A 27878-nucleotide genomic window follows, 5' to 3' on the forward strand; every position below is an offset into this window, starting at 1 on the left:
GTTAATTGTGTAAGCCGACAAACTACAGGTCCCAGGATAGCTTGAGACTTGTAGTTGCTCACAAAGATGGGTCCGGTGCTGCGGTGCTTCCTGGGAGATGTAGTTTCCTGTGTATTGAAACCTGGACTGCTCGCTGGCCGGCAGCGCACCGTTTTGAAGGTCCTAGCCCACCTGGGCTGGCTCACGCGCACGACTAGCCGCTCCCATACAGCACGCCCGGACTCTGTCGTCGCTTAAGGCCACTCCTATTCTACGGCTGACCCCTGGTGGTCACGTGGATCTGTTCGCCACGCAAGTCTGGGTCCTTCGGCGATTGACCGGGGTCCTTGCTGTTCGGGAGCCTCTCCTAAGCTGCCTGTTCGCGCGAGAGTTTGGAGGGGCGGGTTTGGGGTCGGTGTCTGATTGGGGCTCGCACCGCAGCACGCTGGAGTCCCGCTTAGGTACCAGTTAGCGTCAGGGGAGCTGGGTCAGGCGGTCGCCGGGACACCCCGTGTGTGGCAGGCGGCGAAGCGCTCTGGAGAGTCCTGGACAGCCCTGCTCCCTGCAGCCAGGTGTAGTTTCGGGAGCCACTGGGGCCAAAGTGAGAGTCCAGCGGTCTTCCAGCGCTTGGGCCACGGCGGCGGCCCTGGGAGCAGAGGTGGGACGGATGCGGGCGGCGAGGCGCTGGGCGCTGAGGGTTGGGGATGGACTGAAGCGAAAGCAATGGCGGAGTCCTTAGAAAGGGGGCTGGTGTCCGTACGGGTAATCACTTACGGGCTGGAGGTGGGGACGCAGGAATCTTCGGTGCAGGATCCAAATGGGCCCTAGTTATTGCTCTCCTCGCTGGCCTCCTGGCCTGACTGAGGGCTCCCTGCCGGCAGTTCCCTAGTGCCTGTAGTCCTCACGTAATCGCCAACTTACCTCCTGTAGCTGCCACAAAGCCCCGTGAACCCTAGGCATGCAGTGCTAAAGTACCAACACTTAGGGCCTCACCTATCCACGTAGAGTCTGGGGCTGAGCCGCAAGTCCTGAGCTCGCGCTCCCACCCACCACCCTGGGGGAATCACAGCCCTCAAGCGCTGGAACAGAGAAGCCCCTTTGTGTCCCGGCCATTTCCTGGAAAGTAGAGCCAGAGTCACAATGAGGCCTTTGAAAGCCTTGGGGTGAGGATTGGGGGGGTCAGGGAAAAATGGAGTCGGCTCCTCACACTTATGTTTTATTCCCACTCAAACCCAGGTGGAGCGACCCCATTACGCTAAAGATGAAAGGCTGGGGTTGGCTGGCCCTGCTTCTGGGGGCCCTGCTGGGAACCGCCTGGGCTCGGAGGAGCCAGGATCTCCACTGTGGAGGTAAAGGCACAACGGGAAAAAGAAGTGGAGGAAGCAGAGCCTTGGGAGGGCATGAGATCCAAGGCCTGGGAGAAGGATGAATGGAAATCCTGGGTTGATCCCATTCTCCTCACACCCTACCCCCTACCCTGTCCCCTGCTCTCATTCTCTCCTCTTCCACCAGCATGCAGGGCTCTGGTGGATGAACTAGAATGGGAAATTGCCCAGGTGGACCCCAAGAAGACCATTCAGATGGGATCTTTCCGGATCAATCCAGATGGCAGCCAGTCAGTGGTGGAGGTAACTGTTACTGTTCCCCCAAACAAAGTAGCTCACTCTGGCTTTGGATGAAATTCGACTGCTTAAAAAGGACCTTGGTTTAATAGAAATGAAGAAAACAGACTCAGAAAAAAGATTTGGCTCTGTCTCATTTGGAAGAAGCTGCAGGCTTATTCCCCATGCACTTGCTTCCTGGCTGCAAACCTTAATACTTTGTTTCTGCTGTAGAATTTGTTAGCAAACAGGGAGTCCTGATCAGCACCCTTCTCCACATCCACATGACTGGTTTTTAATGTAGCACTGTGGTATACATGCAAACATCCGTTCAAAATCTGAGTCGGAGCTAAAAATAAAAAATGAAAAAACAGAAATAAGAATAAAAGGTCTTATCCTCATAATTAGGAAATTTTAATCGAAAACAACACACATGTACACAAAGGTGTATCTAATAAGCAATATATAAGGCAATGTTAAGATTACAGTGCTAGCCTGGGCATCATGGCAAAACACCAACTCTACAAAAAAATGTAAAAGTTAGCAGTGCATGGTGGCATGTGCCTGTAGTGACAGCTACTTGGAAGGCTGAGGTGGGACGATCACTTGAGCCCAGGAGGTCGAGGCTGCAGTAAGCCGTGATCATGCCACTGCACTCCAGCCTGGGAAACATAGCAAGACCCTGTCTCAAAAAAAAAAACCAAAACCCAGCACTTTGGGAGGCCGAGGCAGGCAGATCACCTGAGGTTAGAAGTTCGAGACCAGCCTGGCCAACATGGTGAAACTCCGTCTCTACTAAAAATACAAAAAAGTAGCCAGGCGTGGTGGCTCATGGCTATAGTCCCAGCTACTCAGGAGGCTGAGGCAGGAGAATCACTTGAACCCAGGAGGCAGAGGTTGCAGTGAGCCAAGATCGCACCACTGCACTCTAGTCTGGTTGACAAGAACAAAACTCTGTCTTGAAAAAAAAAAAAAAGGCCGGGCACGGTGGCTCACGCCCATAATGCCAGCACTTTGGGAGGCTGAGGTGGGCAGATCACAAGGTCAGGAGATCAAAACCATCCTGGCTAACATGGTGAAACCCCGTCTCTACTAAAAATACAAAAAATTAGCCGGGCGTGGTGGTGGGTGCCTGTAGTCCCAGCTACTCAGGAGGCTGAGATGAAAAGAATGGCGTGAACTCGGGAGGCAGAGCTTGCAGTGAGCTGAGATGGTACCACTGCACTCTAGCCTGGGCGACACAGCGAGACTCCTCTCAAAAAAAAAAAGAAAAAAGATTATGGTACTTTAATAGCTGTTGTTCACAGAGCCTACACTACGTCTTTAATACTGTGCTTACTGAGGATATTAGTCTCAATTTAAACAAAATTATTATTTTTTTTTTTTTGAGATGGAGTTTAGGGCTTGTTGCCCAGGCTAGAGTGCAATGACGCGATCTCGGCTCACCGCACCCTCTGCCTCCCGGGTTCAAGCGATTCTCCTGCCTCAGCCTCCCGAGTAGCTGGGATTACAGGCATGCACCACCACACCTGGCTAATTTTGTATTTTTAGTAGAGACAGGGTTTCTCCATGTTGGTCAGGATGGTCTCGAACTCCTGACCTCAAGTGAGCCACCCTCCTCGGCCTCTCAAAGTGCTGGGATTACAGGCGTGAGCCACCACGCCCGGCCAGAAATAAAATATTAATGAACACATGGACACAGGGAGGGGAACGTCACACATCAGGTCCTGTTGGGGTGTGGGGGACTAGGGGAGGGATAGCATTAGGAGAAATACCTAATGTAGATGACAGGTTGATGGGTGTAGCAAACCACCATGGCACATGTATACCTATGCAACAAACCTGCACGTTCTGCACATGTATCTCAGAACTTAAACTATAATTAAAAAAAAATTATCTTCATCTATAGAAATTAGAAGTATAAGTTGATCAGGTTAATCAAAAAATTCTGTTTATAACTTGGAGCTAATGTTAACTGTCTTGTTTCTTAGAATTGTACAATGAGGTGCCGGGCACGGTGGTTCATGCCTGTAGTCCCAGCACTTTGGGAGGCTGAGGCGGGTGGATTACCTGAAGTCGGGAGTTTGAGACCAGCCTGACCAACATGGAGAAACCCCGTCTCTACTAAAAATACAAAATTAGCTGGGCGTGGTGGCACATGCCTGTAATCCCAACTACTCGGGAAGCTGAGGCAGGAGAATCACTTGAACCCGGGAGGTGGAGGTTGCGGTGAGCCGAGATCGCGCCATTGCACTCCAGCCTGGGCAACAAGAGTGAAACTCCATCTCAAAAAAAAAAAGAAAAAAAAAAAGAATTGTACAATGAGGTAAAATAAAATCATATAGTTGAAACTACTGCCAAGTACAGTGGCTCATACCTGTAATCCCAGCACTCTGGGAGGCCAAGGCAGGCAGATCACTTGAGCACAGGAGTTCGAGACCAGCCTGGGCAACATGGCAAGACCCCGTCTCTACAAAAAAAATACAAAAAAGTAGCTGGGTGTGGTGGTGTGCACCTGTGTGAGGCTGAGGTGGGAGGATCACCTAAGCCTGGGAGATCCAAACTGTAGTGAGCCTCAGTCATCACACCACTGCACTCCAGCCTGGGCAACAGAGTGAGGCCTGTCTCAAAAAAAAAAAGAAGTATTTTGAAACTATCAAGTAAACCATATTAATTTAAAACCAGGCCGGGCACGGTGGCTCATGCCTGTAATCCCAGCACTTGGGGAGGCCAAGGTGGGCGGATCACTAGGTCAGGAGATCGAGACCATCCTGGCTAACATGGTGAAACCCCGTCTCTACTAAAAATACAAAAAATTAGCTGGGCGTGGTGGTGGGCGCCTGTAGTCCCAGCTACCCGGGAGGCTGAGGCAGGAGAATGGTGTGAACCCTGGAGGCGGAGCTTGCACTGAGCCAAGATAGTGCCACTGCAGTCCAGCCTGGGCGAAAGAGTGAGACTCCGTCTCAAAAAAATAAATAAATAAATAAATAAATAAAATGAAAACCACACTAGGCCGGGCACAGTGGCTCACGTCTGTAATCCCAGCACTTTGGGATGCCGAGGCAGGCAGATCACCTGAGGTCTGGAGTTTGAGACCAGCCCGACCAACACAGAGAAACCCCATCTCTACTAAAAATACAAAAGTTAGCTGGGTGTGGTGGTGCATGCCTGTAGTCCCAGCTACTCAGGAGGCTGAGGCAGGAGAATCACTTGAACCCAGGAGGCAGAGGTTGCAATAAGCCGAGATGGCGCCAATGCACTCCAGCCTGGGCAACAAGAGCAAAACCCCATCTCAAAAAACAAACAAACAAACAAAACGAATTAAAATCAATTAGGGAAAGCTTTTTAGAATAGGTTGTTGGAGCTAGATTTGGAAAGAAAAGTAAGGATATAAATTACTAATGTACAGAGGTAGAAGAGAGTGACCCAAGGCTGAGGACATTTCTAGGTGCCTTATGCCCGCTCAGAGGCCCACCTCACAGAGCTGCTGGAGGAGATATGTGACCGGATGAAGGAGTATGGGGAACAGATTGATCCTTCCACCCATCGCAAGAACTACGTACGTGTAGTGGGCCGGAATGGAGAATCCAGTGAACTGGACCTACAAGGCATCCGAATCGACTCAGATATCAGCGGCACCCTCAAGTTTGCGGTGAGCTATGGGAATCGGTAGCTGGTTCTTGGACATTAAGGGGTTGTTGGAGAACCAATTAGAAAGTTAGGCTGATATCCTTGTCCTCCTCTTTGGAAGTGAAGGCAAGAGGCCTCTTATTGCCCTGTGTCACCCATTTCTCCCTTGGGTTGGCAGTGTGAGAGCATTGTGGAGGAATACGAGGATGAACTCATTGAATTCTTTTCCCGAGAGGCTGACAATGTTAAAGACAAACTTTGCAGTAAGCGAACAGGTAAGCTGCCCCCACTTTATCTCCTGTTCTAGTAGCTCTGTGGAACCTGACATTCCCTAACTCACCCATACACCCCCATCCCAGAAACCTCTGGTATTAGGTCAAGAGCTGTCTTCCATTTCCCTTGACTTAGGGACTTGGGGTGTTCCTCCACATTTTCTGTCAGCTTTCAGAATTTGTGTCCCCTTGACCCTGAGATACAGGTGAGAGGACAGTGGGGATGTTTTATCATTTATAAGCATATATTCTGCAGAATGGTGGTTGGTGTGTGTTTGTGTCAGCTTGGTCTGGGAAATTTTCTTGATACTGGCATATATCAGTATAAGAATGGCATATTCCTTTAAATTGTTTGCCATTTGCAGATCTTTGTGACCATGCCCTGCACATATCGCATGATGAGCTATGAACCACTGGAGCAGCCCACACTGGCTTGATGGATCACCCCCAGGAGGGGAAAATGGTGGCAATGCCTTTTATATATTATGTTTTTACTGAAATGAACTGAAAAAATATGAAACCAAAAGTACAAACTGTGTTGTCTTTTCATGCTTGGAATTGCCCTTACATTAAGCTTGAAGATAAGGAGTTATAGACAGGAAAGATAATGGAGGAGAAAGAAGAGTTTTGGGATTGATACAGGATAAAGGTAGGAGAGGCCTGAACCTTTAATTCTTCTACCTTCTGAGATTCCACTCCACTCATAAACTAGATAAGCTTTCAGTCAGTGCCCACTCAATACCACGTCTTTAGAGTCTAATTGTGGAGAATAGAGGAACCTCCATGAGGAAGCAGGGGAGTATGGTAGTGTAGAATTCTAGAAATCCCTTGTGTTCATGGCTGTTGAAACATAAAGTAAGACAGGGCTTGGTCTTGAAGGAAATAACGGATATGCATTATTCTTCCTTCCCTGCCCATCCAGATGGAGGGACCAGCAAGAACAGAGACAGGAAGGGGAAAATGGATGTGACCAACTCAGCTGAAAAGTAAGGGCTTTATCGGATAGGGACAGACGAGGTAAGGAAGGTTGTTTAATGAGAGGCCTTGCTTGCCAGCCTAAGCTTTTAAATTTGATGCCAGTGGCAACAATAAAGTGTATCTTTCTTACCTCTATCACTAGCCATTGTCAATCTGGACTATAAGTCTGTCCACAATTCTGTGTGTAGAGATTCCAGACTGGGGCATAGGGATGAAAACCTAAAGGATACCTTCTTTTGGAAAATTCTTTTTTTCTTTTTTTTTCTGAGATGGAGTCCCGCTCTGTCGCCTAGGCTGGAGTACAGTGGCGCGATCTCGGCTCACTGCAAGCTCTGCCTCCTAGGTTCACGCCATTATCCTGACTCAGCCTCCCGAGTAGCTGGGACTACAGGCGCCCGCCACCACACCGGCTAATTTTTTTTTTTTTTTTTTTTGTGAGACAGAGTCTCACTCTATCGCCCAGGCTGGAGTACAGTGGTGCGATCTCGGCTTACTGCAAGCTTCGCCTCCCGGGTTCACGCCATTCTCCTGCCTCAGCCTCCCGAATAGCTGGGACTATAGGTACCCGCCACCACACCCGGCTAATTTTTTGTATTTTTAGTAGAGACGGGGTTTCACCATGTTAGCCAGGATGGTCTCGATCTCCTGACTTCGTGATCCACCCACCTTGGCCTCCCAAACTGCTGGGATTACAGGCATGAGCCACCGCGCCCGGCCTGCACTGGCTAATTTTTTTGTATTTTTAGTAGAGGCAGGGTTTCGCCGTGTTAGCCAGGGTGGTCTCGATCTCCTGACCTCATGATCCGCCCGCCTTGGCCTCCCCAAATGCTGGGATTACTGGTGTGAGCCACCGCGCCTAGCGGAAAATTCTTAAAACACTCTGAGCTTGAGGTATGGTTGTCTCAGGGTATCAAATGGAATATCTCCGGTCCCAAGAACACCTCAAGGAGAGAAGACCTGAATAAACATTTCAAAGGTTTTAAAAATTACATCATTTTAGAATCTAAAGGAACCTTAGAGGTCGTCTGGTTCACCTCTGCCCATTTTATTGATGAAGAAGCTGAGGCCCAGAGAAGCCATAGAACTTTATGAAGTTCTGTATTTAATGGCAAAACTGGGTCTATAAGCTAACTTTCCCAAGTGCCGATCTGATCTAATATAGCTATAGAGTACCTTCTATTTTAAGTCTTTTTTCTCTAATAATACCTTGCACTAAGCCTGGCGCATAGAATGCATATATTCCACAAAGCTTTCTTGTACCAAAAATCCCTGTGAAATCTGACAAATTAACTAGAGCACAGAGCAAGCACTCTGATATTTGTTGTCAACTAATATCAGCCTGGTGTTAATTCCATCTTCTCCCATCATCCATAAGAAATGCTGTGTTCGCTCTAGTTTTCCAAACCAACTATTATAAACCTTATTTTTTCTTCTATGATGCATATAAGTATAATTACATTTTTTCATGTCCCTGAAAGTATACCCAAGGTGCTGTCCATTTCGTGCTTCGTGCCTAAAAATGCCTTTCTTTTCCATCAGAAAGCTTATCAGAAGTATAAATGAGAGTACTCTTCAAGCCAAATGCGGTGGCTCGTGCCCATAATCCCAACACTTTGGGAGGCCAAGGTGGAAGGATCACGATCACTTGAGTCCAGGAGTTTGAGACCAGCCTAGGCAATATAGTGAGACCCCATCACTACAAAAAATACAAAAATTAGCCGGCATAATGGTGTGCACCTGTGGTTCCAGCGACTCTGGAGGCCAAGGTGGCAAGATCTCTCGAACCCAGGAGGCTGAGGCTGCACTGAGCTGTGATTGCACTACTGCACTCTAGCCTAGGCAACAGAGTGAGACCCTGTCTCAAATACAATAAAGAGAGTTCTCTTCTGGAAACTTAAAACTGTTTTAATTTAGAAAACAAATTATTCATAGTTTTAAATAAATAAATTTAATGTTAATCAGTAACAAGTTACTTGTGATGCACCTTTCTGGTTTGTCAAAGTACAGCTGTTAAGAACTCTCCAGCTGGAGAGACTTTGTCATTGGTACACAAAGGATATGTCCTATATAGGAAAGGGTGGATGTTACTTTCTAGGCTTGATTAAGGATACACTTTGTGGGGTTTTTTTGTTTTTTGTTTTTTGTTTTCCTGAGGCAGAGTCTCGCTCTGTCGCCCAGGCTGAAGTGCAGTGGTGCAATCTCGGCTTACTGCAACCTCCACCTCCTGGTTCAAGCGATTTTCCTGACTCAGCCTCCCAAGTAGCTAGGATTACAGGCATGTGCCATCATGCCCAGCTAATTTTTGAGTTTTTTGTAGAGACAGTGTTTCACCATGTTGGCCAGGCTGGTCTCAAACTCCTGGCTTCAAGTAACCCGCCTGCCTCAGCCTCCCAAAGTGTTGGGATTACAGGCGTGAGCCACCGTGCCCAGCAGGAAGATACACTTTGTAAACCTCTTATTTTTTTTATTATTATCATTATTATTATTACTATCTTAGCGAGACAGGGGTCTTGCTCTGTTGCCCAGGCTGGAGTGAAATGGCATGATCATAACTCATTGCAGCCTCTAACTCCTGGCTTCAAGCAATCCTCCTGCCTTGGCCTCCTGAGTTTCTAGGATTACAGGCAAGCACCACCATGCCTGGCTTTGCACACGTTTTAATTCATATCACAAGGAATGCATGAATTTATCTGAACCCTCTGGAGGTTCATTATAATAAATTATAGCCCAGTATTTGGTAGAGCATATGCTCTTAACCTTGTAAATCTGATCAAGCTTCAGATGCCTTCTAACTTAGTTTATCAGTAAAATGTTAGAACTTAACAAACATTTCCGAAGACAGTGTTAAATGAGGTACAGATATAACAGGAAAGTTTATTATGTGAAAATTTTGTCCTTTAGAAATACGTTTTAGGGCTGGGCGCAGTGGCTCATGCCTGTAATCCCAGCACTTGGGGATGCCGAGGTGGACAGATCAATTGAGGCCAGGAGTTCGAGACCAAGCCTGGGCAACATGCCAAAAACCCATCTCTACCAAAAATACAAAAATTAGCCAGGTGTAGTGGCATGTGCCTATAATCCCAGCTACTAGGGAGGCAGAGGTTACAGTGAAGATTGCGCCACTGCACTTCAGCCTGGGCAATAAAGTGAGACTCAAAAAAAGGTTTAGTCCAGATGCAGTGGCTCACACCTATAATCCCAACACTTTGGGAGGCTGAGGCAGGAGGATCTTTTGAGCCCAGGAGTTTGAGACCACCCTGGACAACATAGCAGAACCCTGTCTATGCAAAAAAATTAGCTGGGTATAGTGGCAGGCATCTGTAGTCCTAGCTACTCAGTAGGCTAAGGTGGGAGGACTGCTTGAGCCAGGGAGGTCGAGATTGCAGTGAGTCATGATCTCGCCACTGCACTCCAGCCTGGGCGACAGAGCAAGACCCTGTCTCAAAAAAAAAAAAAAAAAAAAAGTGAAGTGGCATGATCTCGACTCACTGCAACCTCCACCTCCCAGGTTCAAGTGATTCTCCTGCCTCAGCCTCCCAAGTAGCTGGGACTACAGGTGCCTGCCACCATGCCCGGCTAATTTTTGTATTTTTAATAGAGGTGGGGTTTCACCATGTTGGCCAGACTGGTCTTGAACTCCTGATCTGAAATGATCCACCCACTTTGGCCTCCCGAAGTGCTGGGATTACAGGCATGAGCCACTGCCTGGCTGAAAAAAAAAAAAAAAAACTTTTATAGGATTTTTTAACTTAAAAAGCATTCATAGGTACAATATTCCTTTAAATATAGGACAGGGGCCAGGTGCAGTGGTTCACGCCTGTAATCCCAGCAGTTTTGGGGGCTGAGGCAGCGGATCACTTTAGTTCAGGAGTTCAAGACCAGCCTGGGCAACATGGAGAAACCCCATCTCTACAAAAAATACAAAAATTAACCAGGCAGGGCACACCTGTAGTCCCAGCCACCCAGGAGGCTGAGGTGGGAGGGTGGCTTGGGCCCAGGAGGTTGCCGTGAGCTGAGATCTTGCCACTGCACTCCAGCCTGGGTGACAGAGCCAGACCCTGTCATAAATAAATAGGAATAAATAGCATGGGGAAGGGAAATAATATATGCTGAATACTTGTATAACAAGCACATACACACTCATTTAATCTTTTTTTTTTTTTTTTTTTTTTTTTGAGACAGGGTTTTGCTGTGTTGTCCAGGCTGGAGTACAGTGGTGAGATTATGGCTCACTGCAACCTCCACCTCCCAGGCTCCAGCAATGCTCCCACCTCAGCCTCCTGAGTAGCTGGGACTACAGACGCGCATCACCAGGCCCAACTAACTTAAAAAATGTTTCGTAGAGATGGGATCTTGCTGTTTTGCCCAGGCTGGTCTCAAACTCCTGGGCTCCAGTGATCCTCTTGGCCTCCCAAAGTGCCAGGATTACAAATGTGAGCCACCTTGCCTGGCCTCATTTAATCTTTACAACTCTAAGAAATAGATGTTATTCCTATTTTATAGATGAAGAAACTAAGCTCAGAGAGATTAAGTGTCTTGCTAGTCAGCGAGGAGCCAAGACTTCAACCCCAGTGATCCTCTAATCCGTAGTCCAGTCATCCTCCAATCCCTAGTCCAGTCATCTTTCTGTTATACCTCATTCTATGTAGTGGAGTCTCCAAGTGGCTGTATAAAGTAGCACTTTTTAAATATGGCTTGAAAAACTGTCTCCAAGTTTGAATGTATGCCCTCTGATTCTAGTAATCTGTAGTGGAAAAGCATTATATCCTCTGTTCAGTCATTTTTCCTGACTATTCCTTATAAGACACCCCTTTTACCTTTCTGGTCATTTTTTGTTTGTTTTTGCGGTTGTTGTTGTTTGAGACAGAGTCTCGCTCTTGCCCAGGCTGGAGCGCAGTGATGCAATCTCGGCTCACTGCAACCTCTGCTTCCCCTGCTCATGTGATTCTCCTATCTGAGGCTCCCAAGTAGCTGGGATTACAGACATGCACCACCACGCCCGGCTAATTCTGTATTTTTAGTAAAGACAGGGTTTCTCCATGTTGGTCAGGCTGGTCTCAAACTCCCAACCTCAGGTGATCTGCCCGCCTCGGTCTCCCAAAGTGCTGGGATTACAGGCATGAGCCACCGCGCCCGGCCTAATTTTTGTATTTTTAGTAGAGACGGGGTTTCAACATGTTGGCCAGGCTGGTCTCAAACTCCTGACCTCAAGTAATCTGCCTGTCTTGGCCTCCCAAAATTCTGGGATTACAGGAGTGAGCCACAATGCCTGGGCTGTAGTATTTGAGACAAGCTTGCTCAGTCGCCCAGGCTGGAATGGAGTACATGGAGTGCAGTGGTATGATCATGGCTCACTGTAGCCTCAATCTCCTGAGCTCAACTGATCCTCCAACCTCAGCCGCCCCAGTAGCTGGGACTATAGGCGCACACCACCTGGACTGGCTAATTTTTACATTTTTTATAGAGGTGGAATTTCATCATGTTGCCCAGAGTGGACTTGAATTCCTGGTCTCAGGTGATCCTCCTGCCTTGGCCTTCCAAAGTGCTGAGACTACCACGCCTGGGATTATAGGCATGAGAAACCACACCCAGCCCCCTTTCTGGTCATTTCAAATGCTGAATGTTTGTCTCTCCTACCTTTATGTATTCTGGGAGTCACCATTTATTATCTAGTTCACATATGGATGTGAAAGTCTTTACAGATGAGTAAGACTATAGTTCCTTATCTTTTATTTTTATGTTTTTTTTAGAGACAAGGTCTCACTATGTTGCCCAATCTGGAGTACAGTGGCTGTTCACAGGCATGATCATTAGGCACTATAGCCTCAAACTCCTGGGTTCAAGCAATCCTCCTGCCTCAGCCTCCCTAGCAACTGAAACTACAGGCACATTCCACCTTGCTTGGCTTAAATATCTTTTTATTTATTTATTTATTTATTTATTTTTGAGACGGAGTCTCGCTCTGTTGCCCAGGCTGGAGTGCAGTGGCACAATCTCGGCTCCCTGCAAGCTCCGCCTCCTGGGTTTGCGCCATTCTCCTGTCTCAGCCTCCCGAGTAGCTGGGACTACAGGCGCCCGCCACCACACCTGGCTAATTTTTTGTATTTTTAGTAGAGACGGGGTTTCACCGTGTTAACCAGGATGGTCTCAATCTCCTGACCTCATGATCCACCCGCCTCAGCCTCCCAAAGTGCTGGGATTACAGGCGTGAGCCACCATGCCCGGCCGAAATATCTTTATAGCAACACAGTGAGTTGATGTCTCCAGGAGACAGTTGACAGTGACTCAAAAATCCCCTTACTGAGTTGCAGCTAATAGTTCACAATTGCCAGATGTGGTGGCTCATGCTTGTAATCCCAACACTTTGGGAGACCAAGGAAGGAGGATCACTTGAGCCCAGAAGTTCAAGACCAGCCTGGGCAACATAGCAAGACCCTGTCTCTAAAAAAAAAAAAAAGGAAAAATTAGCCAGGTGTGGTGGTGAGTACCTGTAGTCCCAGCTACTTGGGAGAGTGAGGTGGGAGGATCGCTTGAGGCCAGGAAGTTGGGCAGCAGTGAGCAACGATCATGCCACTGCGTTCCAGCCTGGGTTACAGAGCAAGACCTTCTCTCAAAAAAAAAAAAATCATAATCATCATGTAAGACATACAGCTTAGGGCCAGGCGCAGTGGCCAACCTGGCCAACATAGTGAAACCTTGTCTCTACTAAAAATACAAAAATTAGCTGAGTGTGGTGGCATGCGCCCGTAACCCCAGCTACTCGGGAGGCGGAGGCAGAAGAATCGCTTGAACCAGGGAGGCAGAGGTTGCAGTGAGCTGAGATTGTGCCACTGCGCTCCAGCCTGGGCTACACAGTGAGACTCCATCTCAAAAAAAAAAAAAAGAAAAAGAAATACAGCCTAGTAATGCTGACCTTGGTCTGAATTTATAGTCATGCCAATTACAAGCTATGACACTGGGTAGGATACTTCATCTAAGTCTTGGTTTTCTCTTCTTTTTATTTTTTAATACCTTGAAACTTAGAGTTGTTGTGAAGATTAAGATAATGCACATTCCAGGCCAGGCACAGTGGCTCATGCCTGTAATCCTAGCACTTTGGAGACCAGCCTGGGCAACATGGTGAAACCCCATCTCTACTAAAATAGAAAAAAAAAAAAAAAAAAATTAGCCAGGCGTGGCGGCGTGTGCCACCTAGGAGGTGGAGGTTGCAGTGAGCCGAGATCATACCACTGCACTCCAGGCTGGGCAACAGAACAAGACTCTATCTCCAAAAAAAAAAAAAAAAAAAAAGATAATGCATGTTCCACATTTAGATAGTATCTGCAAATAGTAAGGGATCCTCCAGTTTAAGTTTTAGCTATTATCTATTAAATAGAGGCGTTTGGTTTACCTTGTAGTTTAAGGGTTTAAATTTAGATTTTATTAGCCCGCTTGTCCTTTGCCACTAGGGGGTGCTATTGCCTCCCTACACTTTAAAGAGGTCCTCCCAAGGTCACAACAATCTAAATTCTCAGCCTTCTCTCCCTTGCCCCTTCAAGTTCCCAAGCACTTAGTTATACCTGGACCTAGAGCTCACTTGGCTGCTTTATTCATGCCAATCTTTCTTCCTTAACATTCTCTCCACCTCCCCAGGTCCCATCAGTGTTGAGACGGAATCTAGGCCAGCTCCTGGGAGATGCCAGTTAGCCCCTTTGATCCTGTGCTTTCCAATTGCCCTTATAGCAGTCGATGTCAGGATTGGACAACTTCAAAACAAGTCCATAAAGTCCCCATGGCACTAGGGGCTCTGGGACCCAGTGTCGAGAGGCTTAGAGCATTGCTGTTCCCCACCCAATCACTAAAGCTCCAAGACAGATGATCCTGTGGCCTCTCAATAATTGTCCCTTTGGTAGTCTCATCCTGGGGCACTGAAGTTCAGTCCTGTGGTCTGCTGGTTAGTCTCTGTGGATAATTAATCTGAGAAAAGGAACCAGGTCAGACTATTCTAGGGTTATGTGGAAATCCTTTATGAGATGCTAAATGGGGAACAAATATTGATCAGTGAAGCTTTGAAGTCACCGGGGTCTTCAAAGGTAGCTGAGGTCAGTGCTCCTCTGGAGCATTGCCTAAAGTTTTTTCCTGAGACCTAACTATCTGATCCCCAGGCCAGAAGAGCATTGGTTGTTAGGTGTGAAGCTGAGTATAAAGAAAATTAAGAAGAGAAAATAGGGGTTTTCTATCTCTTTTTCCAAGTCCAAGCTAGAAACTCGGTTCTTTGTAAAGGAGATCTATCTAAACCTGGCTTAGGTGGATACTGAGACCTCTGATCTTTGTTACTGCTATGTGGTGAGATAAAAGGGCTATTCACAGCTGGGCACGGTGGCTCACGCCTGTAATCCCAGTACTTTGGGAGCCCGAGGCGGGTGGATCACCTGAGGTCAGGATTTCGAGACCAGTCTGACCAACATGGCAAAACCCCATCTCTACTAAGAATACAAAAATTAGCTGGGCGTGGTGGCGGGCGCCTATAATCCCAGCTACTCAGGAGGCTGAGATCGCACCACTGCAATCCAGCCTCAGCTACAGAGCAAGATCTGTCTCCAAAAAAAAAGGCTTTTCACTTGGGGCTGGAGGTTTGTAGATAAGATGCTCTGGTCCTTGGGGTCAATGACTACGACAGGCTTAGGGAGGCACAAAAGTCCTGAAGCCTCGTCTACCCAAAGGATTTAGAAAGTGGTGTGGAATATCACTTCAGGGTCGTGTCATGGTCTCTGGGGAGCACAAGAGAGCATAGAAGACTGCCAAGTAGGAGAAGTGGCCCAGAGGCCCTGGAGAATGTGACCAAAGGGGATCTTCGATGAGGGGCTAGTCTGCGGCTCATAATCTGTGGCTAAAGTGGGGTGAGCTGCTGTGTGGGGTTACGTGACCAGAGTGGCAGTGAGACTAATGCCCATGACCCAGAAGCTGTGGCCGGCTCTGAAAGCCTTCATAGTAAGGGCGCAGTTAAGACTTGGATTTCCTGCCATTATACACAGAACTGACAGCTCACAAAGCACTGGATATTCAGGCTCCTGCTTTTGCTTTTCTCCCCATATCGGGGTCTGTTAGTATCTATAATATCGTGGCCTCTGCTGACCTCAAATGATCTCCACCGAGCAGCTAACTCTGGCATCCTAGCCTGTTGTCCACATGATGTCCCCTCCATGGCCGTGAAGCCATTAACCAAAGACATTCCTCGAGAAAGCGCGCCAAGGCGGTAGAAGGATCAGGCAATGATCAGTTTCCATGATAGCATATTACGGAATTGGCTCCAAGGACCTTCAGAGGTCGAGTCCTGGAGCGTCTCCTTTAGTATTCGCCTCAGAGATAACCCCAAACGTGTTAAGATCAAAGGGAAAAGCCAAGAGGGAAGTTAACTGAGTTATCAGGCACCTATTTAGCCACCCGCACTTCCCCGCCCGCCACCCATCCACCCTTAATTAGCTCTAATCCGGGCGGTCCAATCCTCCCCGTCACAACTGCTGTCAAGGGCTAAGGTCCCGCCCCGCTTCCATACCGGACCAATGGCCGGGCCCGGGGAGAGTCCCCTGAGAGGGGCGGGCTCGGGTTCCGGCCAGTGGGCGGGGCCTCCTTGAGGACCCCGGGCTGGGCGCCGCCGCCGGTTCGTCTACTCTTTCCCTCAGCCGCCTCCTTTCAACCTTGTCAACCCGTCGGCGCGGCCTCTGGTGCAGCGGCGGCGGCTCCTGTTCCTGCCGCAGCTCTCTCCCTTTCTTACCTCCCCACCAGATCCCGGAGATCGCCCGCCATGGCTTTACTTACTGCGGCCGCCCGGCTCTTGGGAACTAAGGTGAGCAGCGAGGGGAGGGAGCACGCCGTCCCAGGGTGGGGCTGAGGCGACCGCAGGCCCTCCGGCGCCGGGGTCTCCCTCCCACACCCGTGCGCACTCTGCGCGCCTTAAAGGGCCCTGCGCTTGGCTGGCCGCCAGCCCTGCGTGAAGCTACAGGACCATGTGCCGCGCTTCCCTTCTGGCTCCTGGGGGTGAAGTGCACGCCGCCCGCCCTCGGCCCGCAGTCCAGAGCGCGTGAGGAGGCCGACCCTGCTGTCACCCCGCATGTCTGAAATGAAAGGGGAAGGGATGCGTGGCTCTGAAATAGCAAGGAGCCGAGACAGGAACCTCTGGTAGAGACTAGAGATGTGATGTTCCACTGGAGTTACAGTCAGTTTGGTGGAGGGAGCGGGAGTGAAGATACGTGCTCACTCTGGAGCAGTGGCTAATTTCGTCCTCTGCTTTGTAGGAAGGGCCTTGTCAGTTCCCGAACTGCCTGTTTCCATTTCTCCAAGCCTATTATTTAAGCCTTCGGTGACCACGCCGAGCACAAGAGTGGGTCCTTCAGGGCCTCCTCTTTGTCCTTGGGACTCTTGCACTTTTTATATAGGAGGAGCTTGGGTGGGGTGGAGCACTTCTGTACAGCCTCCTGCATGACTATCATACATGATTGCAGAAAGAACCAGAAAGGTGTTTCCACCAAACTGCAAGCCAATAAATGAAGATCCTCGGCAAGAGATACTAATGCCAAGGTCACATGACCGTCATACTACTTGCTTACCCAGGTTATGCCGTTGATCTTAAGTCTACTTTATCCAGGAACTTTCTCTCCTTCTTTGGGGTCCTTTACTTGGTATTGATTGCCTTTTGGGACATAGAAATACTGTTGCAGGTAATGATGCCTTCAATTTCAAATTGCAGTACTTTTAGTTCTAAGTAACTTGGCCCTTTTAGACAGAAACTGATGTGCTGAGGGAGTCCCAGCCCTCTAATCCAAGCAGGGGACAGTCCCACAAGTGACCTTGACTTCTGCAAAGAACTTAGTTTTTCCTGCGGATAATTTAAAGCTGACAGCATCTGAAGGAAAGGAAAGCCTTAGGATGGTTTTGGCTTGCTGTATGTAATTTTTTTTTTTTTTTTTTTGAGACAGGATATTGCTCTGTCACTCAAGCTGGAGTCTTGTGGTGTGACCAAGGCTCCCTGCAGCCTCCACCTCCTGGGCTCAAGCAATCCTCCCACTTCAGCTTCCCGAGTAGCTGGGACCACAGGTGTGCACCGCCACGCCTGGCTAATCTTTTTTGATTTTTAGTAGAGGCAGCGTCTCCTTATGTTGCCCAGGCTGGTCTTGAACTCCTGAGCTCAAGTAATCTTCCTGCCTCGGCCTCCCAAAGTGCTGGGATTACAGGTGTGAACCACTGCACCTGGCCTGCTGTGCGTTATTTTTCATGGTTGGCACAAAGTGAAACTTGTAAGATTTACCTTGGTTCTTCCAGGCACCCAGTGGCAAGTACTAGCTGAGCATTTGGGAGATGCTTGTCTTACTTGGCTGTTGCTTCTCCTGCTGCTGGGGAAAAGGGTAAGGAAACCTCTTGGGAAATGAAGCAAGTTCTAGATAGCGTTTTGGCAGAATGGGGGACACTATAATTAGCTCATTTCTGAGCTGCTAACCCAGACCAGATAGTCTAACCCTGCAGTGAATGTGAAAAAGCCTTGGGATTTACCTATTGAATTTATTTTCCTCCTTAAGCCCATAGGGAAGCTCAGAACACTTTTGGGATGACAGAGCTACATAATTATGGTACCATTATTTTCCTGTTAGAGATGGTCTGACGATCCTAGTAACCTATCAGTTGAAAGCCATTAGAAGGCTTTTGACCCTTAAAAGTAGGTCAGGTGCAGTGGCTCACACCTGTAATCTCAGCACTTTGGGAGGCAGAGGAGGGTGGATCACCTGAGGTCGGGAATTTGAGACCAGCCTGACCAACATGGAGAAACCTCATCTCTACGAAAAATACAAAATTAGCCAGACATGGTGGCACATGCCTGTAATCATAGCTACTTGGGAGGCTGAGGCAGGAGGATCGCTCAAACCCGGGAGGCGGATGTTGTGGTGAGCCCAGATCGCTCCATTGCACTCCAGCCTGGGCAACAAGAGCGAAACTCCGTTTCAAAGAGAAAAAAAAGGGCGGGGGGGTAGCAAAGCCCAATAATGAGTTTATTGGACTGGAAATCTCCTGAGAAATAAGCAATATGACCAGGGTACCAAGAAGCTTGTTGGCTTGTCAGCATTGCTAGCACCTGCCTGTGCTTTCTAGATTAGCCTGTGGATAATGGTAGTCATAATTGGTAATTTTACTTTTGCTAGTAAGGTAGACTTTGGGAGGCAGTAATTTCTTACCAGGGAGAACTGACTCTTACCACTTTGAGTCTCAGCGTCAGGTGTAGTTTTACTTTTCTGAGAAGAAATTTTTTTTTGTTTTGAGACAGAGTCTTACTCTGTCACTCAGGCTGGAGTGCAGTGGCGTAATCTCCGCTCACTGTAACCTCTGCCTCCCAGGCTCAAGCGATTCTCGTGACTCAGCCTCCTGAGTAGCTGGGGTTAGCAGGTGTGCACCACCACGCCCAGCTAATTTTTTGTATTTTTGGTAGAGACGGGGTTTCACCATATTGGCCAGACTGGCGAATTTTTTTAACCTTACTAGGAGACAACATGTGAATTAGTCATTGTTCTATTGTTCTACTCTCACTGTCACATAATTTAAATGTCACATAATTTAAAACACCTGAGTTAGAGAGAAGCCAATTCAGAGAGCTTTGAGATTATTTGACTTCTTGTTTATCCAAATGCATTAATGCTAAGCAATGGCCTTAGTATTATCTGTGGGTGACTCAGTTTTGTGACATCAAAAATGTCTTTTCCCAGATGATCTGGGTTTGGATTTGGGCTAGGAATTGAAGTAGGGCTACAGTTCACTTCTGGACTTTTGAAGTCAACATGCTTAACCAACCCTAGCTAAAGGGAACTGTCTCTTGAGCCGCTGAAAATTGCTTCCCCAAGCTAGTATGTTTGAAACTGAGTAAATCAATTCAAAGATGTTTCTAGATTACTTCTAGACTTTTTCAAGACACTTAAATGCAAAGGAACCAATGGTTTCTTTACATTGGACTTATACCACTGTACAGCATCACCTGTATAAGTCCTACTCAGAAATTGGGTTCAACAAAACCAAGTTGGTTTTGTCCTGCAAAATATTTAGTTAGGTTTTAAAGCCCAAATTTTTTAAAGGTAAGGGCTCATATCTCTGTGCCTTCACTTTGACTATCAGCCTACCCAAAGTAATGGTGATTCCTTGATACTAGAATGGCAGGGGAAGCCTTATGGGGTGTTAGTGGTGAGATGACTGCATTTGGTCTTCCCAGTGGCCTTTAGGTTGGTAGCAGGTGAATGAATGCATGGGGAAGCAGCAAGAATAGTATGGTAGGTAGCAGCGATAGAGTTGGCATTCCTGACTTAAAATCCAAGGGGCCCCAGAAGGGAAACCAGACTTGGTGGATTTCAATAAAGCCACACAATGATTCTTTCTGCCCTGTGTCAATACTTTATGCAACAGAGTAGGATGTGGAATTTAAAACCGTAATGAGGCAACTGTAGCAATAGATCTTTCTTAGCATCTGATTATCTTTCAGTTCTGGCTTCAACTGTGCTTCAACTGCACAAATTCCTTAGTTCTCTGTTTTGGGTTTTTTTTGGGGGGTGGGGCTGGAGTGCAGTGGTGCGAACATGGCTTGCTATTACTACAGCCTCAACCTCATGGGCCCAAGCAATCCTCCCGAGTAGCTGGGACCACAGGCACCCACAGCCACGCCTGGCTAATTTTTTGGTAGTTTTTTTAGAGACAGTGTTTTGCCATGTTGTCCAGGCTGGTTTCGAACTCCTGGGCTCAAGCAATCCACCAGTCTCAGCTTCCCAAAGTGCTGAGATTACAGGCGTGAGCCACTGCACCCAGCCCTCTGTATTTCTTTTAACATGATGCTATTTTAAAAGGTCTGTAAACTCACAGTGGGCATTGTCACCTGTAATGCTTGCTTATGTTGCAGTTTCCTGGATCCTACCTTCAGATTATAATTCTGCAGAGTAGGATGGGATCTGGAAAAGTTTCTTGTAAATCCCTAAAGTGTCAGGGAGTTAAAACTTGTAAGAACTTCTTTTTTTTTTTTTTTTTTTTTTTTTGAGACAGAGTTTCGCTCTGTCGCCTAGGCTAGAGTGCGGTGGCTCGATCCCGGCTTACTGGAAGATCCGCCTCTGGGGTTCACGCCATTCTCCTGCCTCAGCCTCCCGAGTAGCTGGGACTGTAGGCGCCCACCACCTCGCCCCGCTAATTTTTTGTATTTTTAGTAGAGACAGGGTTTCACCGTGTTAGCCAGGATGGTCTCGATCTCCTGACCTCGTGATCCGCCCGCCTCCACCTCCCAAAGTGCTGGGATTACAGGCGTGAGCTGCCGCGCCCGGCCGTAAAACTTCTAAGAACTTCTAGCAGAAGTAAGGGAATAGTTTCTAATTCCTGAGAAAGTATTATGATGACAGATCCTATATTCTTTATTCACTAGTATATACTTAGTGTACACATAATAAGTAGGTGTTCAAGAATTTTTTTTTTTTCTTGAGATGGAGTCTCGCTCTGTCACCCAGGCTGGCGTGCAGTGGTGTGATCTCGGCTCACTGCAACCTCTGCCTCCCGGGTTCAAGCAAGCTATTCTCCTGCCTCAGCCTCCCTAGTAGCTGGGACTACAGGCACATGCCACCATGCCGGGCTAATTTTTGTATTTTTAGTAGAGATGGGGTTTCACCATGTTGGCCAGGATGGTCTTGAACTCCTGACCTCGTGATCCACCCGCCTCAGCCTCCCAAAATGCTGGGATTACAGGCATGAGCCACCGTGCCCGGCCAAGAAATATTTATTAGCTAGGCATGATGGCTTATGTCTATAATTCCAGCGCTTTGGGAGGCTGAGGTAGGAGGATCACTTGAGCCCAGTAGTTTGAGATCAGCCTGGCAACATAGCAAGACCTTGTCTCTTAAAAAAAAAAAAAGTTCATTAAATTAAAGTACAATAAGTGTTGGCCAGGCACAGTGGCTCACGCCTGTAATCCCAGCCTTTTGGGAGACTGAGGTGGGCAGATCACTTGAGGTCAGGAGTTCGAGACCAGCCTGGCCAACTTGGTGAAACCCTGTCTCTACTAAAAATACAAAAATTAGCCAATTGTGGTGGCAGCTGCCTGTAATCCCAGCTACTAGGGAAGCTGAGGCACAAGAATCACTTGAATCTGGGTGGCAGAGGTTGCAGTGAGCTGAGATCATGCCACTGCACTCCAGCCTGGGCAATAGAGTGAGACTCGTCTCAACAAAAGAACAGTAAGTGTTCCTACTGAAAGGAAAGTTTAATACTTGCGATTCCTGGCTGGGCATGGTGGCAGGCACCTATAATCCCAGCTACTCGGGAGGCTGAGGCAGGAGAATCGCTTGAACCCAGGGGGTGGAGGTTTCAGTGAGCCAAGATCGCACCACTGCACTCCAGCCTGGGTGATAGAGACTCTGTCTCAAAAAACAAAAATAGACTTGTGATTCCTTTCTGAAGATGGAAGCTGGAGGAGTATCTTTTGCAGTCCTCCTTACTGAGTGATCGGTGCATCTTTTTTTTTTTTTTTTTTTTTTTTTTGAGACAGAGTCTTGCTCTGTCGCCCAGGCTGGAGTACAGTGGCATGATCTCGGCTCACTGCAACCTCTGCCTCCTGGGTTCAAGCAATTGTCCTTTCTCAGCTTCCCGGTTAGCTGAGATTACAGGTGTGCGCCACCACGCCTGACTAATTTTTGCATTTTTAGTAGAGACAGAGTTTCACCATCTTGGCCAGACTGGTCTTGAACCCCTCACCTCAGGTGATCGGCCTAGCTTGGCCTCCCAAAGTGCTGGGATTACAGGCATGAGCCACTGCACCCAGCTGTGATCGGTGACTATTCACGTGAAGAGACTGTTGGAAAATGACAGTTAGGTAGAATTATTAAGGAAATGTCTGTAAGTATGAAGGAGGTCAAAGTATGAAATCTGTAGATTGCTCAGGCTTTTAAGTGGCCTGACCATGTAGTGCCAAACCGACTTCCAGTATCACCGTTGTGAAACACACACATTAAATGGCTTTAGTTCTCTGACCTGGTTCTGGGGAGAGAGGAGCCTTTGTCCTATTTGTGTTCGTGTTCTCTGAATGCAAGTTGTTCCTTCTGCATTGGAAGTGTCTGTAGTACAGGATTTTTTCCTACTGGTTATTAGTGTATTGTGTTTGCTCCATCAGCTAAGCCAGTCCTGCTGGCTTGGCAAGCTCTGATCTTTTGTTGATGAAGGACGAAGTCCCTGTTAATATCAGGAGCTTCTTCCGCAAGGTTTTTCTGTTTTGTTTTCTAATTTTTTTTAGTATTATTATTTTGAGACGGAGTCTTGCTCTGTCACCCAGGCTGGAGTGCAGTGGCGCAATCTCAGCTCACTGCAACCTCCATCTCCCAGGTCCAGGCGATTCTGCCTCAGCCTCCCAAGTAGCTGGGACTACAGGCATGTGCCACCACACCTGGCTAATTTTTGTATTTTTAGTAGAGATGGGGTGTCACCATGTTGGCCAGGCTGGTCTTGAACTCCTGACATCAGGTGATCCACCCACCTTGGCCTCCCAAGGTGTTGGGATTACAGGCGTGAGCCACCGTGTCCAGCCTGTTTTCTAATTTTTTAAATTATTTTTTGTAGAGACAGAGTCTTGCTTTTTAATTCAGAAATGTTGGGATTATAGGCATGAGCCACTGCGCCCAGCCTCCCCCAAGGTTTTAATGTTGGTTATGTGGATATGTGGTAGGACATATCCTGGATATGCAGAAGGACAGAGAGAGTCTGGATGTACCTAGGATGGAGAATCAAAGAAAATTTGGCTTCTTGACTGTAGGGTGAGGGTGCTAGATGTGAAACAGTGATGGTAATAGGCTAAGGAGTAAGAGGAAAATAACCTATATTGAGTAAGTGGGCTTTTTTTGTTTTGTTTTGTTTTTTGAGACAGAGTCTCCTCTGTTGCCCAGGCTGGAGTGCAGTAGCACAATCTCAGCTCACTGCAGTTTCAGCCACCTGGGTTCAAGCGATTCTTCTGCCTCAGCCTCCTGTTTGAAATGCTTGTTCCCTGGTGCCGTAAAGAAATAGCACTTGAACATAAATTTAATTAATTTAATTTAATTTGCTCAGCAAGGCCTTTTTTTTTTTGAGACGGAGTCTCGCTTTGTCGCCCAGGCTGGAGTGCAGTGGTGCAAACTCGGCTCACTGCAAGCTCTGCCTCCCAGGTTCACGCCATTCTCCTGCCTCAGCCTCCTGAGTAGCTGGGACTACAGGCGCCCGCCATGACGCCCGGCTAATTTTTTTTTTTTTTTTTTTGTATTTTTTTTAGTAGAGATGGGGTTTCACCCTGTTAGCCAGGATGGTCTCGATCTCCTGACATCATGATCCGCCTGCCTTGGCCTCCCAAAGTGCTGGGATTACAGGCGTGAGCCACTGCGCCAGGCCATCAAGGCCATTTTTATACTTTCTGCAGAAAGGGTACACGCCAGCAGTTTTGCCAAGAGAGTACACCGAGCAAAGGAGACAGGGTCATTTATACCCTGACGCATCCACTCTACTGCTGTGTCCAGTTCCAGTTTCCATTGGCTGGAATGGGACCTCACATTTTGTATTTGTCCTGATTGGCTAGCAACTTAGAACTTTTTTTTTTTTTTTTTTTTAGACCAAGTCTTGCTCTGTCAGCCAGGCTGGAGTGCAGTGGCACAATCTCGGCTCGCTGCAGGCTTTGCCTCCCGGAGCTTCTCCTGCCTCAGCCTCCCAAGTAGCTGGGACTACAGGCACCTGCCACCACACCTGGCTAATTTTTTGTATTTTTTAATAGAGACGGGGTTTCACCATGTTAGCCAGGATGGTCTTGATCTCCTGACCCCGTGATCTGCCTGCCTTGGCCTCCCAAAGTGCTGGGATTACAGGCTTGAGCCACAGTGCCCAGCCGCAACTTAGAACTTTTTTAAAGAGGCAAAGGCAGAGGAGAACAAAGGAAGGTGTGAGTCACCATACCTGGCCTCTTTTAATTTTTATATTTTTTCATCTTACCACATTTGAGGACTACAGCCCACCTCTATCAATAATAGCCGACTCACTAGAGGAGTTCTTGTAAGGGGTGGCAACAAATGAGCTCTTAGTGATTGTGGGGGGAAAACCTCTTCGTGATTGTGATAACGCCACCTCCACCCTATAGAGAATACTGGCTGTCAGACATTGTGAGCCAGGCCCTTGTCTTTGGAAGTAGCCCTCTCCATCTCTCCCCATGAAGGAGCTGACCTATTGAGTGAGATGACTGCCTGATTCTCCTGAGAGCTGCTGTTCCAGTAAGGTGACTCTACAGGTGGCATGCATCCAGAAGCCAAAAGCCCAACTGTCACACCTCCAGGATTAGGGGAGAATCTGGGAGGTAGAAGTTCAGGGATGATTCAGAGGTTTGTAATCTACCTGTCTCATCAATGAACATAACCTGAATGTACTGTTCAGAGCCATTCAGCAGCTTTCTTTGGCAGCCACGGGGTAGAGGAAATGAAATGTAGCCTTTGATGTTACAGTCCTCAAGCACCTCCTGTCTAGAGCCATTTGCTCTGCTGGTGGCCATCAGGGTTAGTTAAATTTGTTTCCTCTCCCTGAGATGCCTCCCTTCTTGGTCAAGAAGCCCTTAAAAAGAAAACTAGTATCTTTTCCTTGATGCCTGTTAAAAAAAAAAAAAGAAAGAAAGAAAAGAAAGAAAGAAAATTGGGACTTTTATTTTGTATTCCACAGCTGGAAGGAATTATCCATTCACCTCTGCCTCAGGCTTGACTGCCTCTTTCCTGGGATCCAACTCCCAGGAAGTTCTGACACTTGATGGTAGGTGATAGGCCAACACATTTGTAAGAAACAAATATTTACTGAATTCAGCTATGCACAAAGCACTGTTCTAGATGCTTTTATGAAAATTATTTTACTTAGTTTACTTAACTACTCTGAAATTGGCTTTTATTATTACCATTTTAGAAATGTAAAAACTGAGACTTAGAAATTAGGTTACATAGCCAAGATAACACAGTGGGAAAGTGGCAGAACGTTAATTTAGGACTTGGTCTTTGGTAACTCCATATCTAAACTGTTTGGATTCAGTAAGTCTGAGGCCCAAGAAATGTAAATACTTCTGGCAAGGAGGTCACATTTTAAGTAACAAGACTTGACTACTTTTGCATATACGTCCTTATTGGAGCCTGAGAATCAGACTCTGAGTTAAGTAGTTTAAGTGTTATCTTAATTATGGAAATGGGAAGAGAAATAGTAGTTCATTGTTTTCCTTTGGTTGTCTTAATTAGTAATGGAGCTAGGACTAGAACCCAGACTTCCTTTCCTAACTCCAAATTAAGTGCTCTGTACTCTACATCATTAGATAAAGTTGTCCTAAGTTGAATTTTTTCTACTCTACCCTTTTGAGCAATCTTACCAATGAATTGCTGCCTTTAAAATTCCTCTGATAACTTTTTTTTTTTAAAGCTTCAGGTTTAGCAAAAAACATGACTGAACCTGACACCGAACGGTGCTAGAAAGTGGCTATCAGGCTGAGCGCGGTGGCTCACGCCTGTAATCCCAGCACTTTGGGAGGCCGAGGTGGTGGATCACGAGGTCAGAAGTTCGAGACCAGTCTGGCCAACATAGTGAAACCCCATCTCTACTAAAAATACAAAAAATTAGCCGGGTGTGTTGGTGTGCACCTGTAATCTTAGCTACTCAGGAGGCTGAGGCGGGAGAATAGTGTGAACCTGGGAGAGGGAGGTTGCAATGAGCTAAGATCGTGCCATTGCACTCCAGCCTGGGTGACAGTGTGAGACTCCTTCTCAAAAACAAACAAACAAACAAAAAAACATAAAGTCTTCCGGGCACTGTGGCTCATGCCTATAATCCCAGCACTTTGGGAGGCTGAGGCAAGTGGATCATTTGAGGTCAGGAGTTTGAGACCAGCCTGGCCAACGTGGTGAAACCCTGTCTCTACTAAAAAACTACAAAAATTAGCTGGGCATGGTGGCGGGTGCATGTAGTCCTGGCTACTCGCGAGGCTGAGGCAGGAGAATCGCTTGAACCTTGGAGGCGGAGGTTGCAGTGAGCCAAGATCAAGCCGCTGCACTCAGCCTGGGCAACAGAGCAAGACTCGGTCTCAAAACAAAACAAAACAGAAAGTCAGCTGGTTGCAGTGGCTCATGCCGGTAATCTCAGCACTATGGGAGACTGAGGTAGGAAGATCGCTTGAGCCCAGGAGTTCAAAGCCAGCCGGGGCAACATAGCAAGACCCCCGTCTCTATAAGAAAAGTTTAAAAGATAAAATTAGCTGGCCAGGCGCGGTGGCTCACGCCTGTAATCCCAGCACTTTGGGAGGCCGAGGCGGGCAGATCACGAGGTCAGGAGATCGAGACCATCCTGGCTAACACAGTGAAACCCTGTCTCTACTAAAATACAAAAAATTAGCCAGGCGTGGTGGCGGGCGCCTGTAGTCCCAGCTACTTGGGAGCCTGAGGCAGGAGAATGGTGTTGAACCTTGGAGGTGGAGCTTGCAGTGAGCTGAGATCGCACCACTGCACTCCAGCCTGGGTGACATAGCGGGACTCCGTCTCAAAAAAAAAAAAAAATTAAATTTAAAAAAAAATCACCACAGCAAACAACCACCCTCAATTAAAAGGTCTCCTGCTGGGCTGATGTAGTCTCTGGGACATGGGGCCTCTCTAATAGGGAATCTGTGGGACTCTAAACCATGTAATAGCTTGAACAAGGTTAACTCTGTAGAACAATAGTTTGAACTTATTAACATGTTTTCTTTGCCCACTTTTTTTGTGAAAGAAAGGGCAAAGTTACATCTTCAGTGCTGGGTTCAGCTTCCTGTTTGCCCATGTAGGGTGCAAGGGCTATGAAGGGCTGTTTGTGCTGCCTATTTCTTGCTCAAGTGATCCTCAGTAAGATAGAGGAGACTCCTTAGGAAGTTAAGAAAAGGAGTTAAGGACAGCCCTGGTAACAAGTTGAGGTGTTCCTCGTTTGCTTTAGGAACATACTGGCTTGGTCTATGCTCTCTGAATTTACCTTTGGATTGATTCTTTTAAAAGTAATCTTTTCTGTCTGGGTGCAGTGGTGCATACCTGTAATCCCAGCACTTTGGGAGGCTGAAAATGGAGGATCACTTGAGCCCAGGATCACTCGAGGCCAGCCTGGGCAACATAGCAAGACCCCATCTCTAAAAAAAAAATTTTTTTTTTAATTAGCTGGGCTTGGTGATGTGCGCCTGTAATCCTGGCTACTCAGGAGGCTGAGGTGGAAGTATCACTTGAGCCCAGGAATTGAAGGCTACAGTGAGCTATTAACATGCCACTATACTCCAGCCTGGGGGAAAGAGTGACCTTTCTGAAGGGCCTCTTTTCATTCCTCCTCTCTGTCCCAACAGAAATAGGGGAACTAAATTTTTAAAATTCTAAAAATCTGGGAGGCCGAGGTAGGCGTA

At 47.4% G+C, this 27878-nt stretch overlaps 2 protein-coding genes and 1 long non-coding RNA gene across 14 annotated transcripts in view; 2 read left to right on the top strand and 1 right to left on the bottom strand.

Annotated features, from left to right (window-relative positions):
* Positions 1-101: 101 nt before the first annotated feature.
* On the top strand, positions 102-6015 carry CNPY2 (canopy FGF signaling regulator 2). The gene is made up of 6 exons (XM_003313586.7): positions 102-637; positions 1216-1328; positions 1492-1607; positions 5029-5232; positions 5389-5485; positions 5848-6015. Exons 2-6 carry the CDS (start codon positions 1241-1243, stop codon positions 5889-5891), a joined length of 549 nt encoding a protein of 182 aa, XP_003313634.1. The 5' UTR covers positions 102-637; positions 1216-1240; the 3' UTR covers positions 5892-6015.
* On the bottom strand, positions 1718-16349 carry LOC104001516 (uncharacterized). The gene is made up of 3 exons (XR_673346.4): positions 16259-16349; positions 3958-4050; positions 1718-1929 (listed from the first exon to the last, which is right to left on the bottom strand). It is a non-coding gene; the product is annotated as an uncharacterized LOC104001516 (long non-coding RNA).
* CS (citrate synthase) overlaps positions 6062-27878 on the top strand; it is a 38733-nt gene continuing 16916 nt past the window's right edge. For 2 of the 12 annotated variants that reach the window (XM_063786553.1, XM_063786554.1), the window contains exons 1-2: positions 16055-16100; positions 16226-16286. In XM_063786553.1, the coding sequence (XP_063642623.1) occupies positions 16245-16286 (42 nt within the window). In that variant the 5' untranslated portion in view covers positions 16055-16100; positions 16226-16244. Of the gene's footprint in view, positions 6132-6286; positions 6469-16053; positions 16287-16419; positions 16619-16941; positions 17051-17415; positions 17534-17758; positions 17842-24662; positions 24826-27878 lie in introns of those variants that run through there. The other 10 variants (XM_063786561.1, XM_063786552.1, XM_063786558.1 and 7 more) reach the window with 10 other exon arrangements.

Source organism: Pan troglodytes, chromosome 10 (genome assembly GCF_028858775.2).
Source record: "Pan troglodytes isolate AG18354 chromosome 10, NHGRI_mPanTro3-v2.0_pri, whole genome shotgun sequence".
NCBI lineage: Eukaryota > Metazoa > Chordata > Mammalia > Primates > Hominidae > Pan > Pan troglodytes.